General features: G+C 43.3%; 2 protein-coding genes across 4 annotated transcripts in view; both read right to left on the bottom strand.

Moving 5' to 3' along the window:
* Window positions 1-13,744, bottom strand: part of LOC115162799 (leucine-rich repeat-containing protein 75A-like) — a 25,172-nt gene extending 11,428 nt beyond the window's left edge. The window contains exons 1-2 of the mRNA XM_029714223.1: window positions 12,138-13,744; window positions 3,362-3,499 (exon numbers count right to left, since the gene is read on the bottom strand). Of these exons, the coding sequence (XP_029570083.1) occupies window positions 3,362-3,499; window positions 12,138-12,392 (393 nt within the window). The 5' untranslated portion in view covers window positions 12,393-13,744. The remainder of the gene's footprint in view (window positions 1-3,361; window positions 3,500-12,137) is intronic.
* Window positions 13,745-14,713: 969 nt separating this feature from the next.
* LOC115163095 (polymerase delta-interacting protein 2) lies at window positions 14,714-25,855 on the bottom strand. Of its 3 annotated transcripts, XM_029714703.1 has the most exons (12): window positions 25,595-25,855; window positions 20,322-20,403; window positions 19,893-19,990; window positions 19,683-19,782; window positions 19,497-19,572; window positions 19,114-19,221; window positions 17,424-17,569; window positions 17,015-17,041; window positions 16,729-16,854; window positions 16,365-16,444; window positions 16,088-16,143; window positions 15,873-15,964 (listed from the first exon to the last, which is right to left on the bottom strand). In XM_029714703.1, the coding sequence occupies exons 1-11, from the start codon at window positions 25,774-25,776 to the stop codon at window positions 16,122-16,124; spliced, it is 1,047 nt and encodes a 348-aa protein (XP_029570563.1). In that variant the 5' UTR covers window positions 25,777-25,855; the 3' UTR covers window positions 15,873-15,964; window positions 16,088-16,121. The 3 variants fall into 3 exon arrangements, with proteins under 3 accessions (XP_029570561.1, XP_029570562.1, XP_029570563.1); XM_029714701.1 differs by lacking the exon at window positions 16,088-16,143 and having other exon boundaries at window positions 14,714-15,964; window positions 25,595-25,851; XM_029714702.1 differs by lacking the exon at window positions 16,088-16,143 and having other exon boundaries at window positions 14,714-15,964; window positions 20,322-20,397; window positions 25,595-25,828.
* Window positions 25,856-27,737: the final 1,882 nt, after the last annotated feature.

Below are 27,737 nucleotides of genomic sequence, written 5' to 3'. Positions count from 1 at the left end.
GGGCTCTGGTTTTCCTTCAATAGTCTAGTTATCTATCAACTGTACAGTACTGTATCAAAAGGAAACATCACACATACCTTGAGATGCAATCTGTACTGTAAACCTCTCAAGTGCTGTTCTATTTGGCTTCCTGACCTTTACAACAAACACGACAAGGACAATGAATTCAATAGCTACCGACTCCCCGCTGTCTCCTCTCCTAAGATCCAATCAAAACTAGCTCAAAGGAAGTGCAGTACGGTCAGTGTGATATGGCTGGCTGTGTGTAGTCACAGGTAGAGCAGAGCTAAGGGCTCAAAGAGTCTGAATACACTGTGTGTGTGAGATAGATAGATAGATAGATAGATAGATAGATAGATAGATAGATAGATAGATAGATAGATAGATAGATAGAGACACACACAGTGCATTCTGAAAGTATTCAGACCCCTTCCCTTTTTCCACATTTTGTTACCTTACAGACTTATTCTAAAATTGATTCAATTGTTTTTTTCCCCCTCATCCATCTACACACAATACCCCATAATGACAAAGCAAAAACTGTTTTTTAGAATTTTTGGTAAATGTATTAAATTTGTTAAACTGAAATATTACATTTACATAAGTATTCAGACCCTTTACTCAGTACTTTGTTGAAGCATCTTTGGCAGCGATTACAGCCTTGAGTCTTCTTGGGTATGACGCTACAAGCTTGGCACACCTGTATTTGGGGAGTTTCTCCCAGTCTTCTCTGCAGATCCTCTCAAGCTCTGTCAGGTTGGACGGGGAGCATTGGATGGTGCCAGGGAATTTAACCCCGGTCTTTAGTGGGGAGAGGGGTGACCTGTCTAAGTCAGCTGCGTTAACACCAGTCCACGGGCCCTGCACGGCTTGCAATCATTTTAATTAAATATATGTTGGTTTAGATTTTTTATTTTTTATTATTAAATTCACCCCAGAATAATTTCTTACAATGTGGCTGTGTGGTTGAATGGGTAAAACGTAAACTAAAAGTACCATCGTACTGCCCCTCCTGATTCTAATCTGTCAAAATAAATAAGAAAATAAGAAAGGTACAAATAATATTCTCCATAGGCTCTTATCAATCAATCAATATTTAGGATATAAACCATTTGAATTTGTAAACCATTGATTGTATGAAAAACAACGTCTTGGTGTTTTGATGCTGCCTTTTACACGCACTGAAACCCCAAAAAGTGTACACAACACTTCCTTAAAAACACCAATATTGAGGTTGAAGAGCCACTTTGGGCATTTCAGAGTACTACATTTCTGTTTAAAAATGATTTTTGTGTAAGGAAACACTTATATTGGGATTACATTCAAACACACTCCAAACACCAGATCTCAGCTAACCTGCACTACTTTTCACGGTTTCACTACACAACCATGGTGTTTTGAGACCTTCTATTTTTACCGTGTACACTAAGACACTCTCTCTCCCTCCCTCCTTCTCACCTACTCCCTCTCCTTTTTCCTGCCTTCCGTGCTCGCTTGCTTTTCCTCTCTCTCCCTCTCTCTCTCTCCACGACATCAACACATAAATCTGTTTCTCTCATCAGCACCCAGAAACAAAATAGTCTCTCTCTTCGTGACGCAGGTGGACTAGTAGTTTACCCATGGTGTTATGCGTTGTCATGGTGTTATCCATAACATCCTTCTGTCGCTCATCCTTTCGGGTTACCACAAAGCCTAACTGTGTGAAACACTGCGCACAAGCAGTTCCCTCACAGGAAAAACACAGTTCTTTGAATTCAATTAAAAACGTTAAATTGCTACAGGGCTGAAAATGGCAGTAGACCGGGAAAGAAAAAGAGCAGTCGAATATTAACACCTGGGTTCACAATCTGCCAAGCTATTTTTTTTTTAAAGAACGGGTTCAAATTGTGGCCAAGCAGAGAAGTAACAGGAGGAATGTGGGCTGAATCGGTCTTTCAGAGACATTTCCTATAAGTTTTAAGTTTAAAGTTGTATTGTCACGTGAACAAGTACAGTGAAATACCTTTCTTGCAAATGCTTTCCCAACAATGCAGTAATCAATATCAGTAGTACTATTACATTTTTTTAACTACAAATATAGATGTTTACTGTCTGTGTGTGTGTGTGTGTGTGTGTGTGTGTGTGTGTGTGTGTGTGTGTGTGTGTGTGTGGTAATAATGTGCTGGACTCGCTCCATTGAGAGCAGCAGCACTAAGACTGCCAGTATTTTCAGAGTGTGACTCATATAGGAGAACAAGGCACTGCTGGTCTGTCTGCCCGTCTCTCCCTCCGTCTCTGCCTCCGTCTCTGCCTCCGTCTCTGCCTCCGTCTCTGCCTCCGTCTCTGCCTCCGTCTCTGCCTCCGTCTCCCTGCAAGACATGCGTCTCTCCTTCCATAATGACTAGAGAATCTCTGTCTCTCTTTCCTAGTCGCCACATCCATCTACCCACCGCTAACTCTTTTCATCATCTCACTCGGTGAGCAAGACAGAATCACGCCTGTTAGAAAAAGCAAAGGATTAGGCATGGGTAAAATCAAAAGGTCTAATCCTTTATCCATCCTAACTATCTATTTAACTAAAACAGATAGAAATCCTTATGAGAGTATGTCATTTTAATCCTTCTGGGCATGATGATGTATTTCTAAAAATGCAGAGATTTTATTCATGCCGTGAGGGGTCTTAAGCCAAATCTAATGAATTCTCTGACTTGGGTTGTTAATGAGTGGAAGACTCGCTGAGGAACTGGTGGATGAGAGAGAGAGCATGACCTTCCTCACATCCCTATGGGCATTAATGTGAGTGCATTTCCATTTCAACTACAGCATCCCACCAGCCGATCATCAATACACTGTACTGTAGAGAGAATGACCTCAACCCAGAGTTCTGATCGTCATTAATGTCCTTCCCTCCACTCCCCTGGCTCAAATTGATGCTTGGGTGGTATCTCTCTCTCACACACACACACACACACACACACACACACACACACACACACACACACACACACACACACACACACACACACACACACACACACACACACACACACAAATCCACTCACCATTACATACACAAACACACTCAGAGCACATCTATAACCTAATTTCCGGCCCAAAGACAGGAGGAAAAGAGATGGCCTCATTGCGCCAGCACGCTGAATGAAATACGTCTGTGAGGTAATGTTGTGATGAGGGAGCGTATCTGTGAGGAGCATGTTATAATGAATTATTAACAAATTGCGTTTAAATGCGTTTTTTTACTAGGCCTCAATGCACTTTACATTTAACTCATCCCATCCAACCACAAATAGCAGCCACCTGTACACGTATTTTGTGTGTGTGTGTGTGTGTGTGTGTGTGCATGGAGTGTTCGGTGTCCTACCGGGCCTGTCTTGGGGGGGCACTGGATGTATCTGGCCAGGCTGATGACGAGGTCGTGGGTGATGGGGTCCACCAGGTTCCTGAAGCTGGCGTAACGGTATAGCACGTCATCCAGAGATGTGGACTCCATCCCCAAGTCCTACAGAGACAGAGAGACCGAGACAGAGAGAGAGAGATGTAGAACCATGTTACATGATTAGAGCCAGCGGTTTTCATGAACCGTGTGACCAGCCCAGGAAAAACTTTAACTCGCCAATAACTCAAGGCCCTGGGTTTTTCTGGGTTATACCACGTTGTCAAGACAACCTCTGGGCCCTACAAAATACACAGAATTCACCTCTGACCCGATATGTCAATATTACATTAGTTTATGTGACAGTGGCTGACTGACATACAGGAAACTAACACATCCTTATTGACTTGCACTCGGAGGTGGGATTAGCAAAAGTGCAAACACTCACAAATGCACCACTGGTAAAGCAAACTCAACACTGAAACCTGCTGGTCCAGTAGCATTGACTCAAACACTAACAGATAGTAGACTTCAGCACCAGGAAAAGGGAGTGTCCTTTCCTCATGTCAGCAGCCCGACCGTCAAATTGAACACGACTTTTCCTTCAGGCACGGGAAGTCTGTCAATTCATGCAAAGACCTTGGATTTGCTTACGCTCCCTAATGTAGAAACCTGTGGGGAAATAGTGTATTTATCTGAAGCTCAATCCATGGCAGACTATGGATTGTTTTTTTTGTCTTTGCAGCTATTCTGAGGTTAGCTACTGGGTCTGCAAACGTTCTCTCTCTCTCTCTCTCTCTCAGCTCCTCATTGTGCTGTGGGTCTGAATGAGAATCAGAGCCTTGACACAGGTCACGAACACCCCTCACCTGCATTGTCCTCTCTGTGAGAGACCAACCACTTCAGAAGAGGTTGAGACAACAAGTCGCTACTACACATGTGCTTCACTTCCAGGAATATCAACAGGTGGATCACAGCAGTTTCAATACATACACAACACTGAGTCTTTTTTTGCTTTCTTTGCTTTTTACCCTAGCATCATGAGTAACGTTAGAACTGTGTGGCGTGCGGCCATTTGAGGGGGTGTGCGCGTGTGTGCGTGTGTATGCATCCATGACAGCTGGATGAGTCACAGGACATGAGGGAGGCAATTCTCCCAGTACCCGCGGAGCGAAAGCGATAAGAAATCAAGCAGCTATTTAAATAGATAACCCCTAAATGGAAATGCATCTGCCATCTCTGGGTGTTATCTTCGGCACAGCACAGCAGGTTTAGGTACCTGCAGTTACAGATTGGCCACGAATTGGTGAGGGGAGAGGGGTGGAAGTGGGTCGATGGGGGCAGTCTGTTGCTGTAGCCAATGTAAAAACAACACGGCAAAGGCAGAATGAGACTTTGAGGTGGAGAGAGAGAAAGGACGGAAAGAAAAAAAAGGACATTTGAGCAGCAATTCCCTCTAGTAAAGAAAAGGCCATGCATTTTTTTTATGTCAATAGTCCGGTATTAAAAATGAATGGCTATGACAACTAAAGCCGCAAATTTATTCGAACTGTAAGGTGGTGGCGGTGGTGGTGGCGTGAGAGGGAGGGTTAGCGGGGGAAGTGAGGACAATAAATTGTCTTTCATTAGAGTATTCCTCCCACATCAATATTAGCCACATTGATCATCAAAGCAGTGGACTCCCTGTAAAAACCCTGCAAACGGACTGAGGAGGAGAAATAGAAATGAAGAGGTTTCCCGGTACATTAGGTGTTAACAGAGCTGCCCCTTCATTAATCAATTCCAATTTAATGGGAAATTCCATGGTATCCGGGCAACAACGGGGTGCACCTGGTTGCCAGTGAACTGAGATGTTTCTCAGTCTCTCCATCTTTTTTGAAGAACAGGCACTCTTTTTTTCTCTCCCTATCTAAGTCTCCCTCTCTCTACATCTCTCTCTCTCTCTCTTTCGGTCTTCTACCCCCAAATGAACTGGAAAGACAAACAGTAACAGCATCAGAATCAACAGTTTAGTTTCTAATCAACCTGTTGCTGTGTGGACTGAGGGCATGGTGATTATACTATACAACGGGTGGGTCTAATCCTGGATGCTGATTGGATAAAACCGTATTCCAGCCAGTGTCTATTCCAAGCTATGATGTTGAAATGCCTATTTACTCTGTTCCATCTCACTACGCAATCCACTGTCTCATTAGCCCAGCCAGACAATTTATAAACTTTATCGCCACTATTAACATTTTTACATTTACATTTTAGTCATTTAGCAGAAGCTCTGGATAAGAGCGACTTACAGTAGTGAATGCATACATTTCATACATCTTTTTCCCGTACTGGTCCCCTGTGGGAATCGAACCCACAACCCTGGCGTTGCAAACACCATGCTCTACCAACTGAGCCACACGGGACCTATAAAAAGCATCTAGAAATGATCTCCCATTTCTTTTAGATTAGCATTTGGTTTTCAACTGCAGAGATTTGTATAAACCTTGCTGTCTGTCTCTCCGACGTTTGCAACATTGTTTCAATATTCAAACGTTATCTCTAGCTGTCCATTAGTAATGAACGTGTCGGGAGTCATGGCGAGACAGGCAGGCATTTTTTCTCATGTTGTTGTAAATGACCATCTGTCATCTAAGTTGACCTAATATCCATTTTAATGGATATATACAAAGTTATGTCAATAGAAAACAGGTCAAACTAAATGAAACGCAGCTACTTCGCAGTCTTTCCATCTTCAGCTTGAAGTGATTGTGTTAGCTGTGTTGTTGGTTAGCTCCTCTGAACAAGTGCCCTGACGAGTGAGGACATTTTCTAAGCCAGGCGAAATCACACATCATCAGCTCATTGTTGTGGATGTATCCAAATATATGTCACTAGAAAACAGCTGAAACAAACGCAAATGCAGCTACTTTGCAGTTATTCTGGCTGCACTGTTTGACATGACAGTAAGTTAGCTGTAGATGGCTAGCTAGCAAGCAAGAGATAGGAACATTTAGAATGAACTACTGGGTCGCGTCTGTGGCAACCGAACCGATAGAACAAACGACCATCCGGCTTGGGTAGCAACCCTAGATTTGTGTGGGGACAATATCTTGTGGAAGGACGAAATAGTATCAATACATTTATCAAAATACGTTTTTTATGAAAATATGCAAATCATTATTTGAATATGTTGGTAGCCCGTTGTATAAAGGTGATATTGCCCTCGAAGCCGTCTGGAGGACATATTGTCACGGTTTGCCAGCCCTTGACTTCGTCTCTGGTCTAACAACACCCATGCCAATATATCCTCCAAACACCGGCTTCGAGGGCATTATCACGTAAGTGTAACAGGTGTGTTTTGAAACTGAGGGCCACACCCTTATAAAAAAGGTGCTATCTAGTACCTACAGTGGGGGAAAAAAAGTATTTGATCCCCTGCTGATTTCGTATGTTTGCCACGTTACAAAGAAATGATCAGTCTATAATTTTAATAGTAGGTTCATTTGAACAAGGAGAGACAGATTAACAACAACAAAAAATCCAGAAAAACACGTCAAAAATTTTATAAAATGATTTGCATTTTAATGAGGGAAATAAGTATTTGACCCCTCTGCAAAACATGACTTAGTACTTGGTGGCAAAACCCTTGTTGGCAATCACAGAGGTCAGACGTTTCTTGTAGTTGGCCACCAGGTTTGCACACATCTCAAGAGGGATTTTGTCTCACTCCTCTTTGCAGATCTTCTCCAAGTCATTAAGGTTTCGAGACTGATGTTTGGCAACTCGAACCTTCATCTCCCTCCACAGATTTTCTATGGGATTAAGGTCTGGAGACTGGCTATGCCACTCCAGGACCTTAATGTGCTTCTTCTTGAGCCACTCCTTTGTTGCCTTGGCCATGTGTTTTGGGTCATTGTCATACTGGAATACCCATCCACGACCCATTTTCAATGCCCTGGCTGAGGGAAGGAGGTTCTCACCCAATATTTGACAGTACATGGCCCCGTCAAATGATGCGGTGAAGTTGGCCTGTCCCGTTAGCAGAAAAACACCCCCAAAGCATAATGTTTCCACCTCCATGTTTGATGGTGGAGATGGTGTTCTTGGGGTCATAGGCAGCATTCCTCCTCCTCCAAACACGGCGAGTTGAGTTGATGTCAAAGAGCTCCATTTTGGTCTCATCTGACCACAACACTTTCACCAGTTGTCCTCTGAGTCATTCAGATGTTCATTGGCAAACTTCAGACGGGCATGTATATGTATTCTTGAGCAGGGGGACCTTGCGGGCGCTGCAGGATTTCAGTCCTTCACGGTGTAGTGTGTTGACAATTGTTTTCTTGGTGACTATGGTCCCAGCTGCCTTGAGATCATTGACAAGATCCTCCCGTGTAGTTCTGGGCTGATTCCTCACCGTTCTCATGATCATTGCAACTCCACGAGGTGAGATCTTGTATTGAGCCCCAGGCCGAGGGATATTGACAGTTCTTTTGTGTTTCTTCCATTTGCGAATAATCGCACCAAATGTTCTCACCTTCTCACCAAGCTGCTTGGCGATGGTCTTGTAGCCCATTCCAGCCTTGTGTTGGTCTACAATCTTGTCCCTGACATCCTTGGAGAGCTCTTTGGTCTTGGCCATGGTGGAGAGTTTTGAATCTGATTAATTGATTGCTTCTGTGGACAGGTGTCTTTTATACAGGTAACAAACTGAGATTAGGAGCACTCCCTTTAAGAGTGTGCTCCTAATCTCAGCTTGTTACCTGTATAAAAGACACCTGGGAGCCAGAAATCTTTCTGATTGAGAGGCGGGTCAAATACTTATTTCCCTCATTAAAATGCAAATCAATTTATAACATTTTTGACATGCGTTTTTCTGGATTTTTTAGTTGTTATTCTGTCTCTCACTGTTCAAATAAACCTACCATTAAAATTATAGACTGATCCTTTCTTTGTCAGTGGGCAAACGTACAAAATCAGCAGGGGATCAAATACTTTTTTCCCCCCACTGTAAAAGGCTTTTTCGGCTGTTCCCATAGGATAACCCTTTTCACCCTAAAGAGTCCTACCTGGAACTAAAAAGGGTTCTCCTATGGAGACAGTCATTTTGGAACACTTTCTTTCCTCTGAGTGCAGAGCCAGAGCTTGAAGATTGATAATGACATGATAATACAGTGTCCCTCCATGGCTTCATCTCAGCCTGGACCTATATTTACAAAGTGTCTCAGAGTAAGTGTGCTGATCTAGGATCAGGTCTCCCGTCCTTATAATCTAATTCAGTCTGGTCGACAATACAAAACTGATCCTAAATCAGCACTGCTACTACGAGACGCTTTGTAAACAGAGGCTCTGATCTCTGAACAACAACCAGCAGGGATTTTTTTTTTTTATTGAAGCGGGGAGTCATGCTGAGACCACATGAACACATCTGCATGAACACATCAACAAACATCAATTACACTATACATATCTATATACACAATTACATAGAAAGCAAACACAAAACACGCAAAGCAAAACACAATCATATGAAACAAGCACATTGTTCAGATTGAAACAAACACATTGTCCCTCTAACATCTGCCTGAATTGCACCAACTTCAAGGAATTCTGGGGATCATTCCACAGAAGGGGTAAAAAAACCTCAAAGCAGATTAACTCGGTGGAGATGGGAGTCCATGACTGGACATTTAAACGTCTGAAGGTGAACAATGAGGTAAGGTATGGTGGAAGTTTATGCAAGAGGGCGTTATAGACAAAAAGAGCGCCATGCATCGATCTACGAGACTTCAAGGAGCACACATTCTGATACATAATGAAATGACGTGTACTGAACCAATCGCCCGTAATAAAGCGCTATGATAAACTGCATTCAATGGCTTCAATAGAGCGGCAGATGCATTCATATAGGCAATATCGCCATAGTCATATAGATGACATCACCACAGTCAATAACCAGAATGAATGTTGACTGAATCAGTTGTTTTCTGTTATTTAATGAAAGACAAGACCTGTTCCTAAAGAAGTAGCCTATTTTAATTTCTAACTCATCAACATGCTTTTTGAAAGAAAGCTTTTTGTCAATCCAGATGCTGAGATATTTGTAAGCGGGGGAAACGATCAATGAGCGCACCAAAAAATGCTTAATGGGTGTGGATTGTCTGACCTCACCAGTTTGATCCACAGGTTAACCCTAAAGCCTTACACTTACACAGCTGGCGCCTTCAACCTGGAACCTCCATCTTCTGAGATAGGCTAACACATGGGTTGATTGGTACATAGCCTCTATTTCCAGGCTTCTATTTTGGCAAAGCTCGAAATGTTTACAGGGAAGGCAACAATATGACGGCTACGTGAGACTAATTTGATCGTGTCAAATTATACCTAGTGTTTGAAGTAATGAAAATCAATAGCCCTTGAGGGTGATATCAACAAAAGGAGTGAACCAATCGATGAAGTCCTGTCCGATATTCAATATAAAGTGTAAAAGGTCTGGGCCGAAACCCCATCGCGAAGTTGGATGCATAGTGACGTTCTCTTTCTTAACTATGTCTGGAGATAAATGTTATGAGGTAAAAACACCTTAGTAGGAGAAGCTCTTCTTCCAAATTCTCTCTCTCCCTCTTTTCCTCCACTCTCCCTACTTACCGCCACTCCCTCCCTCTTTCCTGCCCTCTCCCTCCTTTCCTACTCTTTCTCTGTCCTTTCCTCCCCTCACTCTCTCCTTTCCACTACTTTTCCCACATTTTTCGTGCCCTCGACATAGCCTATTCCCCCTCAGAAAACTACAAAGATTTGGCATGGGTCCTGATATTCTCAAAAGGTTCTACAGCTGCAACATCGAGAGCATCCTGACTGGTTGCATCACTGCCTGGTACGGTAATTGCTCAGCCTCCGACCACAAGGTACTACAGAGGGTAGTGCGTACAGCCCAGTACATCACTGGGGCAAAGATGCCTGTCATCCAGGACCTCTACACCAGGCGGTATCAGAGGAAGGCCCTGAAAATTGTCAACGACCCCAGCCACCCCAGCCACAGACTGTTCTCTCTGCTACCGCATAGCAAGCAGTACTGGAGTGCCAAGTCTAGGACAAAAAGGCTACTCAGCAGTTTTTACCCCCAAGCCATAAGACTCCTGAACAGGTAATCAAATGGCTACCCGGACTATCTGCATTGTGTGCCCCCCCCCCCCAACCCCTCGTTTTACGCTGCTGCTACTCTCCGTATATCATATATGCATAGTCACTTTAACTATACATTCATGTACATACTACCTCAAATTGCCCGACCAACCAGTGCTCCCACACATTGGCTAACCGGGCTATCTGCATTGTGTCCCGCCACCCGCCAACCCCTCTTTTACGCTACTGCTACTCTCTGTTCATCATATACGCATAGTCACTTTAACCATACCTACATCTACATACTACCTCAATCAGCCCGACTAACCTGTGTCTGTATGTAACCTCGCTACTGTTATTTTTCACTGTCTTTTTACTGTTGTTTTTATTTCTTTACTTACCTATTGTTCACCTAATACCTTTTTTTGCACTATTGGTTAAGTAAGGTCTACTACACCTGTTGTATTCTGCGCACGTGACAAATAAACGTTGATTTGATTTTCTCCACTCCCTCATTTCATACTCTCTCTCCCCCCTTTCGTCCTCTCTCTCCCTCCTTTCGTCCTCTCTCTCCCTCCTTTCCTCCTCTCTCCCTCCCTACTTTCCTACTCCCTACTTTCCTACTCCTTACTTTCCTACTCCCTACTTTCCTCTCTCTCTCCATCCTCCCACAGGCCGATCGAGCCTGGCTGAATGGCATCACAGTGGGGCCATAAAGTGTGCCACTCCTCTAATTGCATCAGCAGCGAAGGCGAGCCGAGCCTCTGGGCATCTGTTTCAACAACATGACACAGCCCAGGATGAGTTATGCTCCTCACAAAAACCATTGACAGAGGGGCAAAGGAGGTGCGGGGCGGGAGGTACACGGGAGAGTTGCAGGATGCATCTCATTGGCTTGTTATGGTATCACTACAAGAGCAGATACTGTTGATAACTGTTGGTGTAAATGACTGTCATCTAAGTTGACCTAATATCCTTAGGTCATTTGACTGTATTCCAATGCTGGGTCATATTCATCAGGGCACAACCGAAGCAAAACATTTCATAACATTGTTCAACGGAAAACGACCGTTTCATATTGGCCAAGTTCAGGTAGCACCTCCCCGTTTCTTTCGTGCCTAGTGAACACGACCCTGGTGTGACATAGAATGGAGGTGTAGTTTGAGTTGGTCTTCCTTAGTATCCACGTCCTCGCCTCACTCAGACAGACAGTCCCTCTAGTTATGTACGTCCCTTAAAGTGAGGTGTGCACACGGTGTCAGCGTGTCCGTGGTAGAGCTAATCACGACCTAACTGAGAGAAAGCACATCCAGCTTTCTAACGATCACACCTCTCTACCTGTCTCTGTGTCAGTCCATCTGTCTGCCCTCCTCTGTAGCTCACCTCCCTCCCATCTGTGTATCCCTGGCCCAGTGAAGGACTTTATCAGAGTTGATGTAAGCTAGACTCAGACTAGGATTTGCAGTGAATTGACATGGGATTTGGGGTTATAGATGAAACACACACGTGCATGCACATGCACGCACACACACACACACACGCACACGAACCCAAAGGTGCATAAACACACAGGCGCACACACCGCACCCACATACAAACACACACAGTCAAGGACATACCATAAACACACGTGCGCACACACTTACATATAAACACACACACATACCTGCCGGAGTGTCTGCAGCATCTCTGTGGCCTTGTCCTGTTTGCCTTGCTTGGCCATCAGCATCATCTCCTGGATCATGCCAATCCGGCGCTGGTAGGGCGGAGGGGTCCCTCCACGACTCAGCCGGTCCCCTGACCTCAACATGAAGGAGGTGAAGATGTCACCCCTCTCCTTGGTAGGGGTTCGTTTCCACCCGTGCTGTGGGCTGGGCCCAGCCTCTTGGCCCCCAACACCTTTGGTCTGTTTGGTGCCCATGTTTGGATGTTAGAATCTGCTGTAAGAAATGACTTGCTCCCCCAGGCAGTCATGCAAGGCTGACTTGCATAAAAATATTTGATTTTGCACTAAAACATTAACCCCCCCATAAAGGGCTTAACCCCATAGGCCTACACTATTCAACCCGGGACACAACCCAAAACTTTTGTTCTGCAATTCACGGAACATAGTATATAAATAATTAAATGTTTTCCACAGAATTTTGTTAGGATACAAATGTCAGAGCTATGTGAAATATTCTCAGCTCTCACTGCGCAGAGTCCTTTAGCAAACGATGAAACAAATACTGCAAAAAAAGCCTCGGAAATAGCCGTTTTCTAGACCACGAAATAATTTTAACAAATTCACTGTTATAACAATCGGCTGGTAAAAGCCCCTCAAGTCGGGAAGAGCTCGGAGGATGCTTCCCGCAGCATGGCCGCAAATACGTGGAGCAGCAGTCCCGCAGATCGCCAGCAAACTCCGATCGGATGCACTCGCTCACAGTGCTATCCTGGAGACGACTTCATTTCTGTCCTTCACATATAAACGGCTATCCTCTGAAGGGCCGCTCCTAAATTGACGTGATTGTCAGTGTCACCTCTCCTCCCGTCCACATTGGAATCCTCTTCCCTTTTAATCAATAATTCCACGTATCCTGCGTCTGTGCAGAAAATGAAAAGGAAGCTAAACGAATGTGGTGGTGGCGATGGAGACAGGGCATGGTAATGTATACATCTTTATCTGCTCCGTTTGTTTATACACCTCTGCCTCTCCAAATAATTCACATGTGATGTCAACCTTTTCCTTGGCAAGAAATCGGATTCGTTGGTCCTATATTCTATGATTCGCTCTTCGAGGCATGTCCTGTTAGAACGGCCTCAGCAGTAGCCTGGGGTAGAGTCCGGGACCTGGTCGAGGGTGTCTCTTGTCTGGACTGAATTATAGGCTGCGCACTGTCGAAGGAGCGGACCAGAGCAGGCGCCGTAGGTACAGTGCGTGTGAGCGCTTCTCTCCTCAAGTCCTGGCACTGAGGGATGGGCTGGGCAGGCTGCTCCCCACTACAAATACGTCCTGCCAAGAGGATATTGCAGCTATAGCTAGGCCAACATCCATATCTTTGCCTTTTCTTCTGAACGGTGTCTGGGGATGGGCTAATGTAGAGGTACTCTAGTGCCTACAATAACCTATAATAATTAATAACACATTACTATGACATGGAAATACTTAGATAACATTATGACCTTGGCTTGTACATTAAGCACATTGCAAAGACGACTTAAGAGACTTTTACTCTCGTAATTGCAGACTTTCAAATGACAAATTTGCACTTCGGTCTGTTTACATGAAGTGCAAATCATTGTATTGCGTTATATTGACCTCTGGCGTTGGCTGCGTGGAATTACGTATTTATTTTAGGGCCATAGTATTGTTTTATAGAATTATAGTGCAGTATGAAACTATAGAATAGTATAGTAATTTCTCTAAATATGTAAGTAGCCTATTTCTCAGATTTAAAATGAATAGAAATCCCTGCAGCTGATAGGCTTACTACTCACTGTCATCAGTTAGATTTGAAATGGGAGTCAAAATTATATTCAGTACGCCATCAAATAACATTTCATGTTCAATAATAAAAAAAGGACCTCACAATCATATGATTTCAAGATGCGCAAGAACCAAATCACAGCTCAGATACAACAGGAAAGATGGGGGCATCTTTGTAGGGGTTTTGGTCCAGCAGTGTGCCTCAGTGATGATAACTGTTCAGCATAATCTTATATTTGCCATTTGTATACTCCAACCTTCCCTTGGAAGAAACTACACTTATAGCAACAGTATATGCTATGTCAGCTGAGCTAGTGGCCCTATTCAAATGCATTAGAAACTATTATATTCATTTTCAGTGTCGGCTCATGATGGCTTCAAAAACTCAAATCTGAGTGATTGCCTGTGGTTACCATGGAACTGGTTCTTTCAGTTATGAGGCTTCTAGATGACCAGCAAGACAGGGAGGGGGTGTCCTTTTATGCTGAGTGCACACAGATCCATTTCTCAGCTGCAGCATCAGCCAAAATGCCCCACTCTCCTGCAAGGATAGACCATCGTTTAACCAAACTCGGTCCAAGGAGTGCACATTTTTGGTTTTTGCCTTCACACTACACGGCTGATTCAAATTCTCAAAGCTTGATGATCCATTGACTCTGACTAGGGCAAAAACAAACTAAAACGTGCACCACTTGGGGTCGATGACTGTTTGAAAATCCCTGGGGTAGACGAACACTGTCCATTTGCTAATCAATACAGTAAATACCTGACCATTCCTTTAAAATGTACATTTATTTTTCTTTACAACTTTGTCACAGAACATCATTCAACCACTACACAGTCATTTCAACCCACAGAACTATCTCAAAGGGCTGGATACTACAGACTACAACAGCATAGCAGCCAGTCAGTCTCACAGACACCTCCCTCACCAACACACCACGGCCAAATCACAACAATATGAAACGTTCAGATATAAATACATTGTGTGGAACAGACATGATTCTCCGTCATGTAGAATGAGTTACCATGTCTGCTCTATGCATGATATCCCTACCTGAAACAGAACGCCGGCCCTCATGTCAGACAAACCTACAGTTGGTAACATCAATGGGGGGTCACTACGACATCCGTAGCTCACCGACTCCTGTATTCACTTCCTTGTTCCGTTCAATGGCGGCAACCTATTCCCTATATAGTGCACTTTATAGGGAATAGGGTGCCATTTGAGACATAACCAAGGTTCTCTTTCCCTTTTCTAAATGTTTCACCACAGGCCTCATCAGGGAGGCTCAAAGTGACAGACAAGCCAAACAGGCACAACAGAGTAATTTGCATAATACTATAGATCAGAGAGCAACATGAGGTCTAGACTGGACTGACCTAGGTCTCTTAAAGAGTAGGGCTCCTATTGGACACGTTCTATCTGGCTTCAGTAAAGTCCTTTCAATGGTTTCCCCACCAGGTCCGCTGATTTTAACTATTTAGAAACACCAATAAAATACACCAAGGGAGCCTGGCTTTAGACGTCTACCTCTGGGTCAAGCGACTATGGCTGAGAGAAACAATTGGAATCATTTATTCCCACTCCTCATAATAATAAATGCAAATACCATCAGTGCTCACCGAGCCATTCTGCCTTTGCAGAACGATCTCAGGCAACAACCTCTGTGACCGATCGCTCGTCCTTCTCCTTCCCACTAAAAAGCAAAAGTTCTCATTAGCTACAAGTGTTGGGAGGACATTTTTTAATCCCTTTTCATTGAACATCGCATTTCAATGTGCTCAAATAAATACGTTTCTTAAAATGTCAACGAGGAAAAAGTAGCAGAGGAAGGGTTGATCCGTTCCTAAGGATGGCTTGGCTGTTGGACTGCGCTGAGGGACGTGGCCCTGCTGCTGCGTTGCCTCAGAAGGTGTAGCCAGCAGGGGGAGCCTTGTCGTCCTTGTTGCTCTCCAGGGAGAACGGGGGGATGCGCACATCAAAGTGGGAGCCGTCCGTCCTCTCGATGCGGAACGTCCCCCTGCACACAGAGCATCAGAATCTTGACCATCACACCTCTGCACTAAATGTAAGAAAGGTTGTTATTTCTTTTTGACGTCGGGAAAGCTTTGAGTTACTCTTGCGTTTAAGCTTTTTTACTTGCCTGTAAATCTGTGCAAGATTCACTCAAACGTCAATCAGTATTTCCTGTTTCCCCAGCTTATTTTTTTACCACAAGGACCAGGTACAAATAGAAAAAACGGTTTAATAAGTCATTCTTAGACCAGGACATCCATGAACCGGCATTACTGGTACAGCGGTGTGTGCTGCTTCTATCGCCTACAGTAAGACGTTTACCACAGCAATACTCGTGTTAATAATGCAGTTCTTTTGTCATGTTACTGTGTGTAGAAGCCAAGGGTAAGCTGGGAAGAACGTACCACATGTGTCCACTGGGTGCTTGAAGGGAAACATGGCTGCTGTACTGGAAGGCTGGCTGCTCTTTGGACAACACTGGTTCCTGGGGACAAAAACCATTGGTTATGGCCTCTACTCAGTCGTGGAGGTAACATACTGTATGAGTGGCTGTGTCAAATACATGCTTCCTCTGTCCTTGTTCCCCCTCGAAGCTCATTGGAGGAGGTCACCCGAAAGGAGGGACCTTAGATCCTCTCATCCAATTGGCTTGGAGAGGAATTGAGGAAACAAGGACAGAGGAAGTAAGTATTTTGCCAGCTAGTAAAGTTCAGACACAACCATTGAGCGTTTGTAATTCCATAGTGTGGAGGCGGTTGTACTACCGACCCGGCCTACGACCCCCCGTCCCCGGACCGTCTCCAGGGTGCCTGATAGGCTGAAGATCCTCCAGTGTCTCTCCCTCAGTTGCACCACCTCACTGCCCATGTTCTCCAGGCGGATGCAGTACCGCCACTGTGAGAGACACACATTTTGGTGAATTTGGTACACATTATGTCGCCGTTCTTACGGTCTACATTTGTACCCTTGACTGGATATACGAGGCCTACATCATACACTGGTTAAAAGTTCAAATTATTTGTCCTTTTTCAGGGAATTGTAAAAATTAACTTACCCAATACACATGAGAATTTTGAGCATCCTGAGAAAGAAAACAGTATTTATTCTTTGTGCGCAGGTAGATTCAAGACCATCATAAGAATCACACAACAGAGTGGGAGGACTCAGGGACGAGCAGAACATTATTGAAAGAGCTCATAGTACCGTATATACTATTTATTTGATAGGAACTGACATAACTAAAACACTGTGGCTTTCTCTCAATGTCTTAACCTGTCCTCCCCTTCATCTGCACTGATAGAAAAAGACTCGAGGTGAAAACAACATGGTGGAAGCTACTCATTACACTGGCTTTCACCAGGTCAGTTTTTTCAGGTCAGTGCAATAAAAAGAAGTGGCAATGAGAGGACCGATTTTTTTGTTGAGAAAGAGCCTCACAGTCCCAACAGCGACATGGTCCTTACCCTCATGCCCATGTAGAAGGGGATGACGGTGACCCGGATGTTCTCCGTCGTCTCTCTGTGCACGTCGGACAGCTCCAGCCAGGGATGGTTCTTCTCCTGCCACGCCTTCAGAGTGTCCCTCGCACTGAACGGGGGAGCGGGGGTGGCTGGACACACAGGACACTCGGTTTACACAGTCGTATACACACACACTTGTGAATGCTCACAAAATAACTGGATATATTGTATACTAGAAATATTGATATACAGTACCTGTGAATGTAAAAATGAAATATTAATCATTTTGAACACTATAGTACTACTGAATGTTTTTTTTAAACTGAAAAATGGTATACTTCATAGAAGTTAATTTGTGAATATTCCCAAAAATAACTGGAAATGTACACCGAGTTCAGAAAACATTAAGGACTCCTGCTCTTTCCATGACAGACTGTTACGGATACAAGTGTGTATCCTGTGTTTCTTTTCTCCTTCTCCTCCTCACAGGTGACAATCATCACTCCCCAATCAGTCATCAACCAGTCCCCAATCAGAAGACACCTGCTCCCCTTTCCTCACCCAATCACAGCCCCTTTCCCTTGGTTTAAAAACCCAGTCAGTTGTTTTCTCCCCAGCTCATTATCTCGCAAGCTCATTCTCAATCTGAGATCAATCTTTGTGTTCATTCTCTCAATCTTGCTCTGTGTGTCCCTCTCTCTATTTCTGTATTGATCTCTCTTTTGGTTTGCAACCACATGTCACTCTGTCCATCCCACCTGTGAGTATTGTTTTTGTTAAAGTGTTGACTGTTTGTTTGTTGGTGAGAAAAGGGGGTACCAAGACAAGTCGCCCATGGGCCTACATTACCCGTAGGAATACTTTGTCTAAGTACCCTAGTTAGAACTTGGCGGACCACCCACTGTATTTTTGGTTAGTTAGCTAGCTGTTGTGGAAATAGGCTAGTCTAGCTTAGGGGTGTTTTTGGATTATTGTTTCTTTGCTTGGGTCCAGCTCAGCCCCTTTTCTCACACCCCATTACCGTGTGTTTACAAATAAACCTTTAGTGTTTGACGGTAGATTTCAGTTGTCTGTGGTTATTGGTTCTCACTGTTACTTGTCACGATTATAATTTGCATGATTTATGTTACGGTCTCGTTGCCATTCCCCCCTAGACTGCAGGGCCAAGGGGGTTCGTAACACAGACTGAACAGGTGAATCCAGGTGAAAGCTATGATCCCTTATTGATGTCACTTATCCACTTCAATCAGTGTAGATGAAGGGGGTGAGACCGGTTAAAGGATTTTTAAACAGACATGGATTGTGTATGTGTGTCATTCAGGGGGAGAATGGGCAAGACAAAATATTGAAGTGCCTTTGATCGAGGGATGGTAGTAGGTGCCAGGAGCACCGGTGTGTGTCAAGAACAGCAACGCTGCTGGGTTTTTCACACTCAACAGTTTCCAGTGTGTATCAAGAATGGTCCACCACCCAAAGGACATCCAGCCAACTTCACACAACTGTGGGAAGCATTAGGGTCAACATGGGCCAGCATCCCAGTGGAACGCTTTCGTCACCTTGTAGAGTCCCTGCCCCGGCAAATAGGGACGGTTCTGAAGGCAAAGGGGGGGGAGGGTGCAGCTCAATATTAGGAAAGTGTTAATGTTTTGTACTCTGTTTATACTACGCTGTACAATGAGTGGCTGGCCCTTACTTTTGTCAGGGTTGAACATGAGGAAGCGCTCAAACAGCTCGTGCTGGATGGGGACCTGCTCTGTGGAGTTGTAGGGCAGAATGTCTTCATGACTCACATAGTCCAGACCTGAAACACACACAATGACAGCCAGGCAGAATGGCAGTCAGGAGGGAGGCTGGCAAGGACAGAAGTAGTACAAGGAAGTAACTAGGGTAGTAATGCAAAATCACGTGGAAGCCAAAATTATACACACACACGACAGTGCCATTTGCGTATCAGAACTCAAAGCATTTTTGTGGGATTGAAAAAAACAACTCTGCTAGCCAATTGTCCTGTTTGAAACTGAATCAAAACATGTAGCCATTTACTACCCAGGAAGCAGCAGATCATGTGTCGTTTACCTGGGATGGCATAGAGGGCTCTGCTGTCGTCATGGTTTGCCAGGAACGTCACCGCTTCTGTCTGAGACCTCTGAGACTGTCAACACAACAGGAGAAACATCTAGAAGACTGGCAGATGTCATCATTTAGGCCTAGTCAGTATGTACAGTACGAACATTGCATTGGTAGTGTTCAGCGGAAACGTACTATGTGAGGGCAGTCCCGCGTGTCGATGAGGACCTGGTAGTAGGTATGAGTTCTCCCCTTCACCTCCTTTGACCCGTGAGAACCAGGAGGCTCTGGCTTGCTGAGGGACAGAGCACAGGTGTTAATAAGACAAATGACCCATTCAAAATCAACAGAACACACATCAATAAAATAACTCCTGGCCCGACCGCTGGGAGATGCGATACGCACCTGTCAGACATGGGAGGAATGATATCCCGGTCATAGATACGGGCGTGCCAGGGGAACAACACTATCCCTCTGTAGCCAAACACACTATGAAGGAAGAGCTGAGGAGAGAACATGGAGAAACATAGACTTGAGGTTGGAAAGAACTTTGTGACAAGGGCATTACAGTATACATACACCGGACCACATAAACCTAGGACTATTGTCCATTCACCGAGGACTGGTTTCCCCAGACAAACATTATGACTAGTCCCGAAATAAAAAGCAAACGCAATGACAAATCTTTTTTTAGTCCAGAATTAAGCATAATCTGTGTCTGGGAATCAAGCCGGCCTCTAATGTTTAGGCCTATGACAGTGAGGCAAAAGATGATTATGAGGGGGGGGAAGGCCAGGACCAATAGTTCTGGTCTGGGTGGGTAAACTCTCTTACCTGGCCCGTTTCATATTTGCCGTGCTGCTTCAGCGCCTCAAACACTCCCACCGTCTCCAGAACCTTCCCCTCTGGCCTGTTCCTGCCAAACACAGGCCACACTGACAAACTGGAGCAAAATCACCTCACGCTAGAGGTGTTCACAGGTCCACCCGAACACCTGAGACCCGACCCAGACCCTATTTGCTAACCAGAAGAGCAGCTTGGCTGATAAACATATTTTTTTGTCACTCTGGTCCAAATCAAGTCTGGTGTTATTGACTGTATGTTTGTTTATTCCATGTGTAACTCTTGTTTGTGTCGCACTGTTTTGCTTCATCTTGGCCAGATCGCAGTTGTAAATGAGAACTTGTTCTCAACTGGCCTACCTGGTTAAATAAAAAGGTGAAATAAAATAAATAAAAAGTTAGGGTAGGTCTGGTTGTCGTCGGGTCCAGTCGGGTTTGGGTCTGACTGTTCCCCTTTATTATTTCATTTAAATGATCAGGTCCAGGTCTGATTGTCCTTGGGTCCAACTTTATGGAGCCAAGAAGACCTGTACATCACACTGTAGAACTACATTAGTCTCACATAGCCAAGTGTTGGAGCAGCTTGGAAATGGAACCTAGTACACACAAACCACAACATGAGCACTGAGATGACAGGAACACAGGTCACCTCCTAGTCAACCCCTTGGACTAAAGCTTCATCTCAATCACAAATCAGACAAGATTGAATAAAACACCTCGATTTATCAAAGTTCAAACAAACAAATACCAAGTCTAATCTCATCATTCCCTTTGACTCTTCAATGAATTATAATTGTGAACAACAGCTGGTTGTGTTCCAAGTCCCTCATTCATTTATGGATCTATTCTTCAAAACATGGGGGGGAAACATCCATATTATTATCAGATGATATGGAGGTGGAAGAGCTCAGCCCGAAGGCTGGTATGTTCATCAGCTGCGTTGGCGATTACTGGCAGAGGTTGTCCCTTGGATTATTATACTGGTCACTGACAAGAAAGCACAACCAGGCTGGAGAAATGCCAAAACAAATACATTGTTCAAAATGGAGGGTTAGATCGTTAACATGTTTCCTCATTTCATGGAGATTTCATCATAACAGAAATAAGTTCTCATTCAGGGAGAAGAGGTGAGAACAGGACAGTAATATCTTACATAAGGGTTACATAAACTAAAGTCAGAATTACAAGCTGGTGCTGGATCGGCCTTCCAATTGCTAACCTTCTGGTCTCCATGTCGACGCAAGCCCTCCACCTTTACTCCCTTGGCATGAGGGGCGCAAAGGAAATTGGACCCATTTACTCTGTGCTGGCTCAAGCCAACCTGCTCTCTTATGCAATCAACTGCAGATAGGCCCAAAGCTCTCTGAGTGGAAGAACGTAGACAAAAAGTGAACTAGCTAATATAGGCCAGATATATGTTGCCAACTTCCTACTACTGTTCCAATGTCAGTTTTTCTAGATAAGTGGCTTAGTGTACATGTAGGTCTACACTCGAGGTCTTCACGGGTCCACCCGGATACCTGACACCCGAGTGGACCTGGGTCTGAAATTCTAACTTTTCGCTTGGGTCAGATCCTGTTTGATTGTCATCGGGTCTCTGGAACTACAGCTGATAGACCCAAGTGGACCCGACCACAGCTCTGTATAGCCCATAGCATATGTATTTTATGCTAATAAAGTGCATTTATTGACTTACAGAAGGCCTAGCCAACATATAGATCTATTCGTTAACCAGAAGAGCAGCTAGGCTGATAAACTAAATGTTGTCACTTGGGTCTGGTCCTAGATCCAGACCCATTAGGATACGGGTTGATTCGGGTTTGGGTCTGATTGTTCTTTTTGGACCCGAGAACAATTCTATAACACTCCAACTTTGAACTCAGTCTGAAAACAACCATGATTGCAGCTAAGGCTGACCCCATTTAGTAGACTGGTTGATTGTTCAGTCGATAGGCTGTTGGTCGACCGAGATTTCTTTAGTCGAGGAGTAGCAAAGAGGGAAAAAAAGTGTGTACAAGACAACTCCGATTCGCATCGGTCTGCGTGGAATACTCATTGTTGAGGCCGTGGGAATGGCACAATCCATCTCTAAGATGTGCCTGGGAAATTGTATATGGTTATATTACGAAAGAACAATGGTGCAAATCATATTTTATAACAAATGCGCTTTCTCCTGCATTGGATAGCGGTCACTGTCCGTGGTTGGTAAATGATCCATATCCATCTACAGAAATAAGACTGATCCTGTTTCTGTTGCCTGTTTAATAGCCTACTGATTCCGTAAGTGCCAAGGCTCAGGCAACCACAAGTCAGATAAACAATTTCACAAATTTGGCAGTTTCTCTTTACTGTGCTGTAATAAACGCCTTACACTTTCAGCCTCTCTGGTCTAATTTATTTAGCCTCTCTGGTATAATTTATTTAGTGTTGTTTACACTTACAAATTATATTCATAATAATAACCCCCCCTTTTCTTGATCTCCTTATTGTTATTAATTATGATCATGTCATTATCATTAGTAAGCTTAGTATAGCAGCCTTGTATAACCACCATTGAGCTGTAGCCCTAAGAGCACATCCTGTTTTAGTTTTAATACCATAACTTACAACACTCTACCATAACTTTCAATACTTCTATAGGCTACAGTAGCGTAATCAAAAATGGGACAAGTCTCTGAATGTCCATGAGTGGTCCGGCCCAGCCAGAGCCAGGACTGGAACCCAATCAAACATATCTGGAGAGACATGAAAATAGCTGTGCAGCAACACTCCCCATCCAACCTGACAGAGCTTGAGAGAATCTGCAGAGAAGGATGAGAGAAACTCTGCAAATACAGGTGTGCCAAGCTTGTAGCGTCATACCCAAGAAGACTCAAGACTGTAATCGCAGAAAATGGTGCATCAACAAAGTACTGAGTAAAGGGTTTGAATACTTATGTAAATGTGATTTCATTTCTTATATACATACACACACATTTGCAACAAACAAATGTTAAACTGTTTTTGCTTTGTCATTATGGGGTTGTGTCCAGATTGACGGGGGAAAGAAACAATTTAATACATTTTAGAATAAGTCTGTAACGTAACAAAATGTGGAAAAAGGGAAGGGGTCTGAATACTTTCAGAATGCACTGTGTGTGTGTGTGTGTGTGATATATATATATATATATATATATATGAGTGAGCGAGTGAGTGAGTGCATGTGTGCTAAGGTGCAGAGAATCAGAGCAGGTGGTCAGTCCAGTTCAAGTGTTCAGCTGTCTGATGGCTTGTAGATAGAAACTGTCTCGGAGTCTAATTATGAATACTGAAAATATGCACAGCTCTGCTTACATGTTAAGTTCTATAAGCTGCGTGTGTTATTAAGCGCAACAAAGTGCCAACATATGACACTGTTTGATATGACAGAGTTTGATATGTAAGTTGGGATATACTCAAAACAAATTGATTTGTCTGACAACAGGAGCTTGTGCAATGTGACAATCATTGTTGCTCTAGGCAACATATCTGCCAATCATATATTATAGCTAGGCACTTTCCTGTAAGTTCAGTTGTGCAAGTTTCTATCCAAGCTGACTTCTTGCCAAGTGTTGCGCAATCATGGTTAACTTAAATCAGAGCATTCATTTTCCTACATTAGCTAGCGAGATTACACACACACACAACCAGTCAAAAGTTGACACACCTACTCATTGAAAGATCTTTATTTTTACAATTTTCAACGTTGTAGAATAGTGAAGACATAAAAACTATGAAATAACACATGTTATCATGTAGTAAGCAAAAAAAATTTTTTAAACAAATCAAAATATTTTATATTTGCGATTCTTCAAAGTAGCCACCTTTTGCCTTGATGACAGCTTTGCACACACTTGGCATTCTCTCAACCAGCTTCATGAGGTAGTCACCTGGCATGCATTTAATTTAAAAAGTTCATTTTTGAAATGTATTTCCTTAATGCGTTTGAGCCAATCAGTTGTGTTGTGACAAGGTAGGGGTGCTATACAGAAGCTAGCCCTATTTGGTAAAAGACCAAGTCCATATTATGGCAAGAACATTAAGGTCAGCCAATCTGAAAATGTAAACAACTTTGAACATTTCTTCAAGTGCAGTCACAAAAACCATCCAGTGCTTTGATGAAACTGGCTCTCATGAGGATCGCCACAGGAAAGGAAGACCCAGTGTTACCTCTGCAGAGGATAAGTTCATTAGAGTTACCAGCCTCAAAAATTGCAGCTCAAATAAATGCTTCAGAGTTCAAGTAACAGACATCTCAAAAGCAACTGTTCAGAGGAGACTGCATGAATCAGGCCTTCATGGTCAAATTGCTGCAAACAAACCACTACTAAAAGGACACCAATGAGAAGAAGAGACTTGCTTGGGCCAAGAAACATGAACAATGGACATTAGATCGGTGGAAAACTGTCCTTTGATCTGATGAGTCCAAATTTCACATTTTTGGTTCCAACCACCGTGTCTTTGTGAGACATAGAGTAGGTGAATGGATGATCTCCGCATGTGTGGTTCCCACCATGAAGCATGGAGGTGGTGGTGTGATGGTGCTTTGCTAGTGACACTGTCTGATTTATTTAGAATTCAAGTCACACTTAACCAGCATGGCTACCACAGCATTCTGCACCAATACGGCATCCTATCTGGTTTGCGCTTAGTGGGACTATAATCTGTTTTTCAACACAACAATGACCCAACACACATCCAGACTGTGTAAGGGCTATTTGACCAAGAAGGAGAGTGATGGAGTGCTGCATCAGAATACCTGGCCTCCACAATCACTCCTTCAAGACTGTTGGAGAAGCATTCCAGGTGAAGCTGATTGAGATAATGCCAAGTGTGCAATGCTGTCATCAAGGCAAAGGGTGGCTACTTTGTAGAATCCCAAATATAAAATATATATTTGGATTGGTTTAACGTGTTTTTTGGCTACTAATGATTCCATATGTATTATTTCATAGTTGATGTCTTCACTATTATTCTACAATGTACAAAATAGTAATAACCCTTGAATGAGAAGGTGTCCAAACTTTTGACTGGTACTATATGAGAGAGAACTGAAGTGCATTGCTTGAACGCTCAGCCAGGTGGCTATAGCTAGTTAACTAGCTGTCAATCTTATAGTTAGCGACGGCAACTAAAGTAGTGGAGGCATGGCAGCATCAATGATGCAGCATTCAAGACAGTGGACAAACTTGCTAAATTACATTAGCTAGCTAGCTAGGACACATTAGCTTAGAAGGTACCCCTTACCGTGACGACATGAACCTCGTCTGCTGAATGTTGGGCAATCCACATGCTAAACACGGTAACCGGGGTCTCTTCACCTCAAGTCCACTACTCCCTTCAATAACACCCAATATTCTATGTGTGTGTTTCTTGTTGTATTTACTGACAACAGTCAGAAAGCCTCGTCGTATTGCACAAGCAGCCATCTTTCCTACTTCTGCACATGCACGCCGAGGCTCACGTGTATAAAAGCGTGCGAATTTCAAAGTTGATTTAAAGGTACAATGCAGACGTTTTTATCTCAATATCAACTCATTTCTGGGTAACAAAGTGCCTTACTATCAAAGAGAAATTTCTCAAGCAAGAATTTAACTTGCTTGAGGACTGTCTAGGGGTGTTCTTAGAGTGGAGTGGAAAACTGAAAACTAGCTGTTTTTGGCAAAGAGGTTTGGAAATCTCTCTCTTGTTGGTCTATTAAAGAATTTACTGCCAAAACTCCATCCCACCGCAACAGCCCACCACTAAAAGGGCATTATCATAATTGTTCACAATTTCACATTATTATGCCAACCTTACAGTGTGGAAATATAAATATAAAACACAAGAATATCAACTTTTTGACTGCACTGGGCCTTTAAAAAGTTTAATTTTAGCATTGGCACCCGATTTGGGATGGAGGTTTAGGCCGCCACGTTACGTCACATAGCGATCTGATTATAATGGACCAATAATCGTTAATCTTGTATTTGCCTATTAATTTAATATTTGCATATGTACCCTCCTACTCTAGAATGAGAGAGGGGCTTCTTCTGTCAAAAACACCTCTTGTCCTAAGCTACTAACGTTAGCTGGCTAACAGTGTGGATATAAAAAATAATGACAGATATTTTGGTTATTCATATTTTCATCATGGACACCATGCAAAGTGAAGCTACAGCTTTCAATAATGTGTTGCCTTGAATTCACCTGGTGCCATCGACGACACAGAGCTCAGTCAAGAAAGTCAGAAAAAAAAGTTAATGCCGAGTGAGAATGATAGTTTAACTTCCAGTCTTTTGCTGTGAATCATTCATTCATACACAGGTAAAAAGACTAACGTTATATTCCACTGCACCTATCCGCTGTATGTGACAATTTTTTGTTGTTGCTACATTTGCATACATTTTTTGTTCAACTGTATCAAGTTGTTTGCTTTGCTAGCTTTAACGAACATCGTTAGACTCCAGCCACCCAAGCCATAGACTGTTCTCTCTGCTTCCGCACGGCAAGCGGTACCGGTGCATCAAGTCTGACAACAACAGGCTCCTGAACAGCTTCCATCCCCAAGCCATAATACTGCTAAATGGCGAACAAAATGGCTACACAGACCATATGAGTTGACCCTTGTATAAAAAAATATATTAAAAAAAAACACTTTCTATGCACACTCACAGGACACTGACACTCCAACACACACATTTATATTGACTCTATACTCACACACAATCTCCATTTACGCTGCTGCTACTGTTTATCATACACCATGCCTAGTCACCTTACCCCTATACATATCTACCTCTATCACTCCAGTCTCCCTGCACATTGTAAATATGGTATAGGAACTGACCCTGTATCATAGCTTCTTACTTTCTCATGTTCATCTTATTTATATTTGTCGTGTTTTTGTCCTACCTTATGTTATTGTAGTCCTACGTTGATATTGAATACTGCATTGTTGGGTTTAGAACTGGCAAGAAAAACATTTCACTGTACTTGTGCACGTGACTTTAAAACTTTAAACTTTTTGTTCACCCTCGTTGATTCAGATGGAACAGAGGCAGCTTTATAGTTACTCAGCCATCTGCATATTATTGGTTAGTTAGCTAGCTGACAGGCAGCTGCATACTATACTGGTTTTCACTAGATAGCACAAACATAGTCAAAATTGACTATAAGAATTCATGAAAACTTAAAATGAATTTAAGGTTAGGTTTAAAATCACATTTTAATAAGAACATTTGAAGAAATAGGCAGGGGTTATAGCTGTGGTAATTAGTGACGACCCTGCATATTAGCTAGTTAGCCTTACGTTAGCTGGGTTAATGTTGATTGCTCATCCGTTTGCTACCATCATCTTTGTCATTATTCTCAATGTTTCATAATCAATGTGGTTCGACTGCTAATCGAA

The sequence above is a fragment of the Salmo trutta genome, chromosome 26 (assembly GCF_901001165.1).
Source record: "Salmo trutta chromosome 26, fSalTru1.1, whole genome shotgun sequence".
In the NCBI taxonomy this organism is placed as follows: Eukaryota; Metazoa; Chordata; class Actinopteri; order Salmoniformes; family Salmonidae; genus Salmo; species Salmo trutta.
The sequence above is the reverse complement of the archived record's forward strand: the minus strand, read 5'-3'. Positions and strand labels throughout refer to the sequence as shown.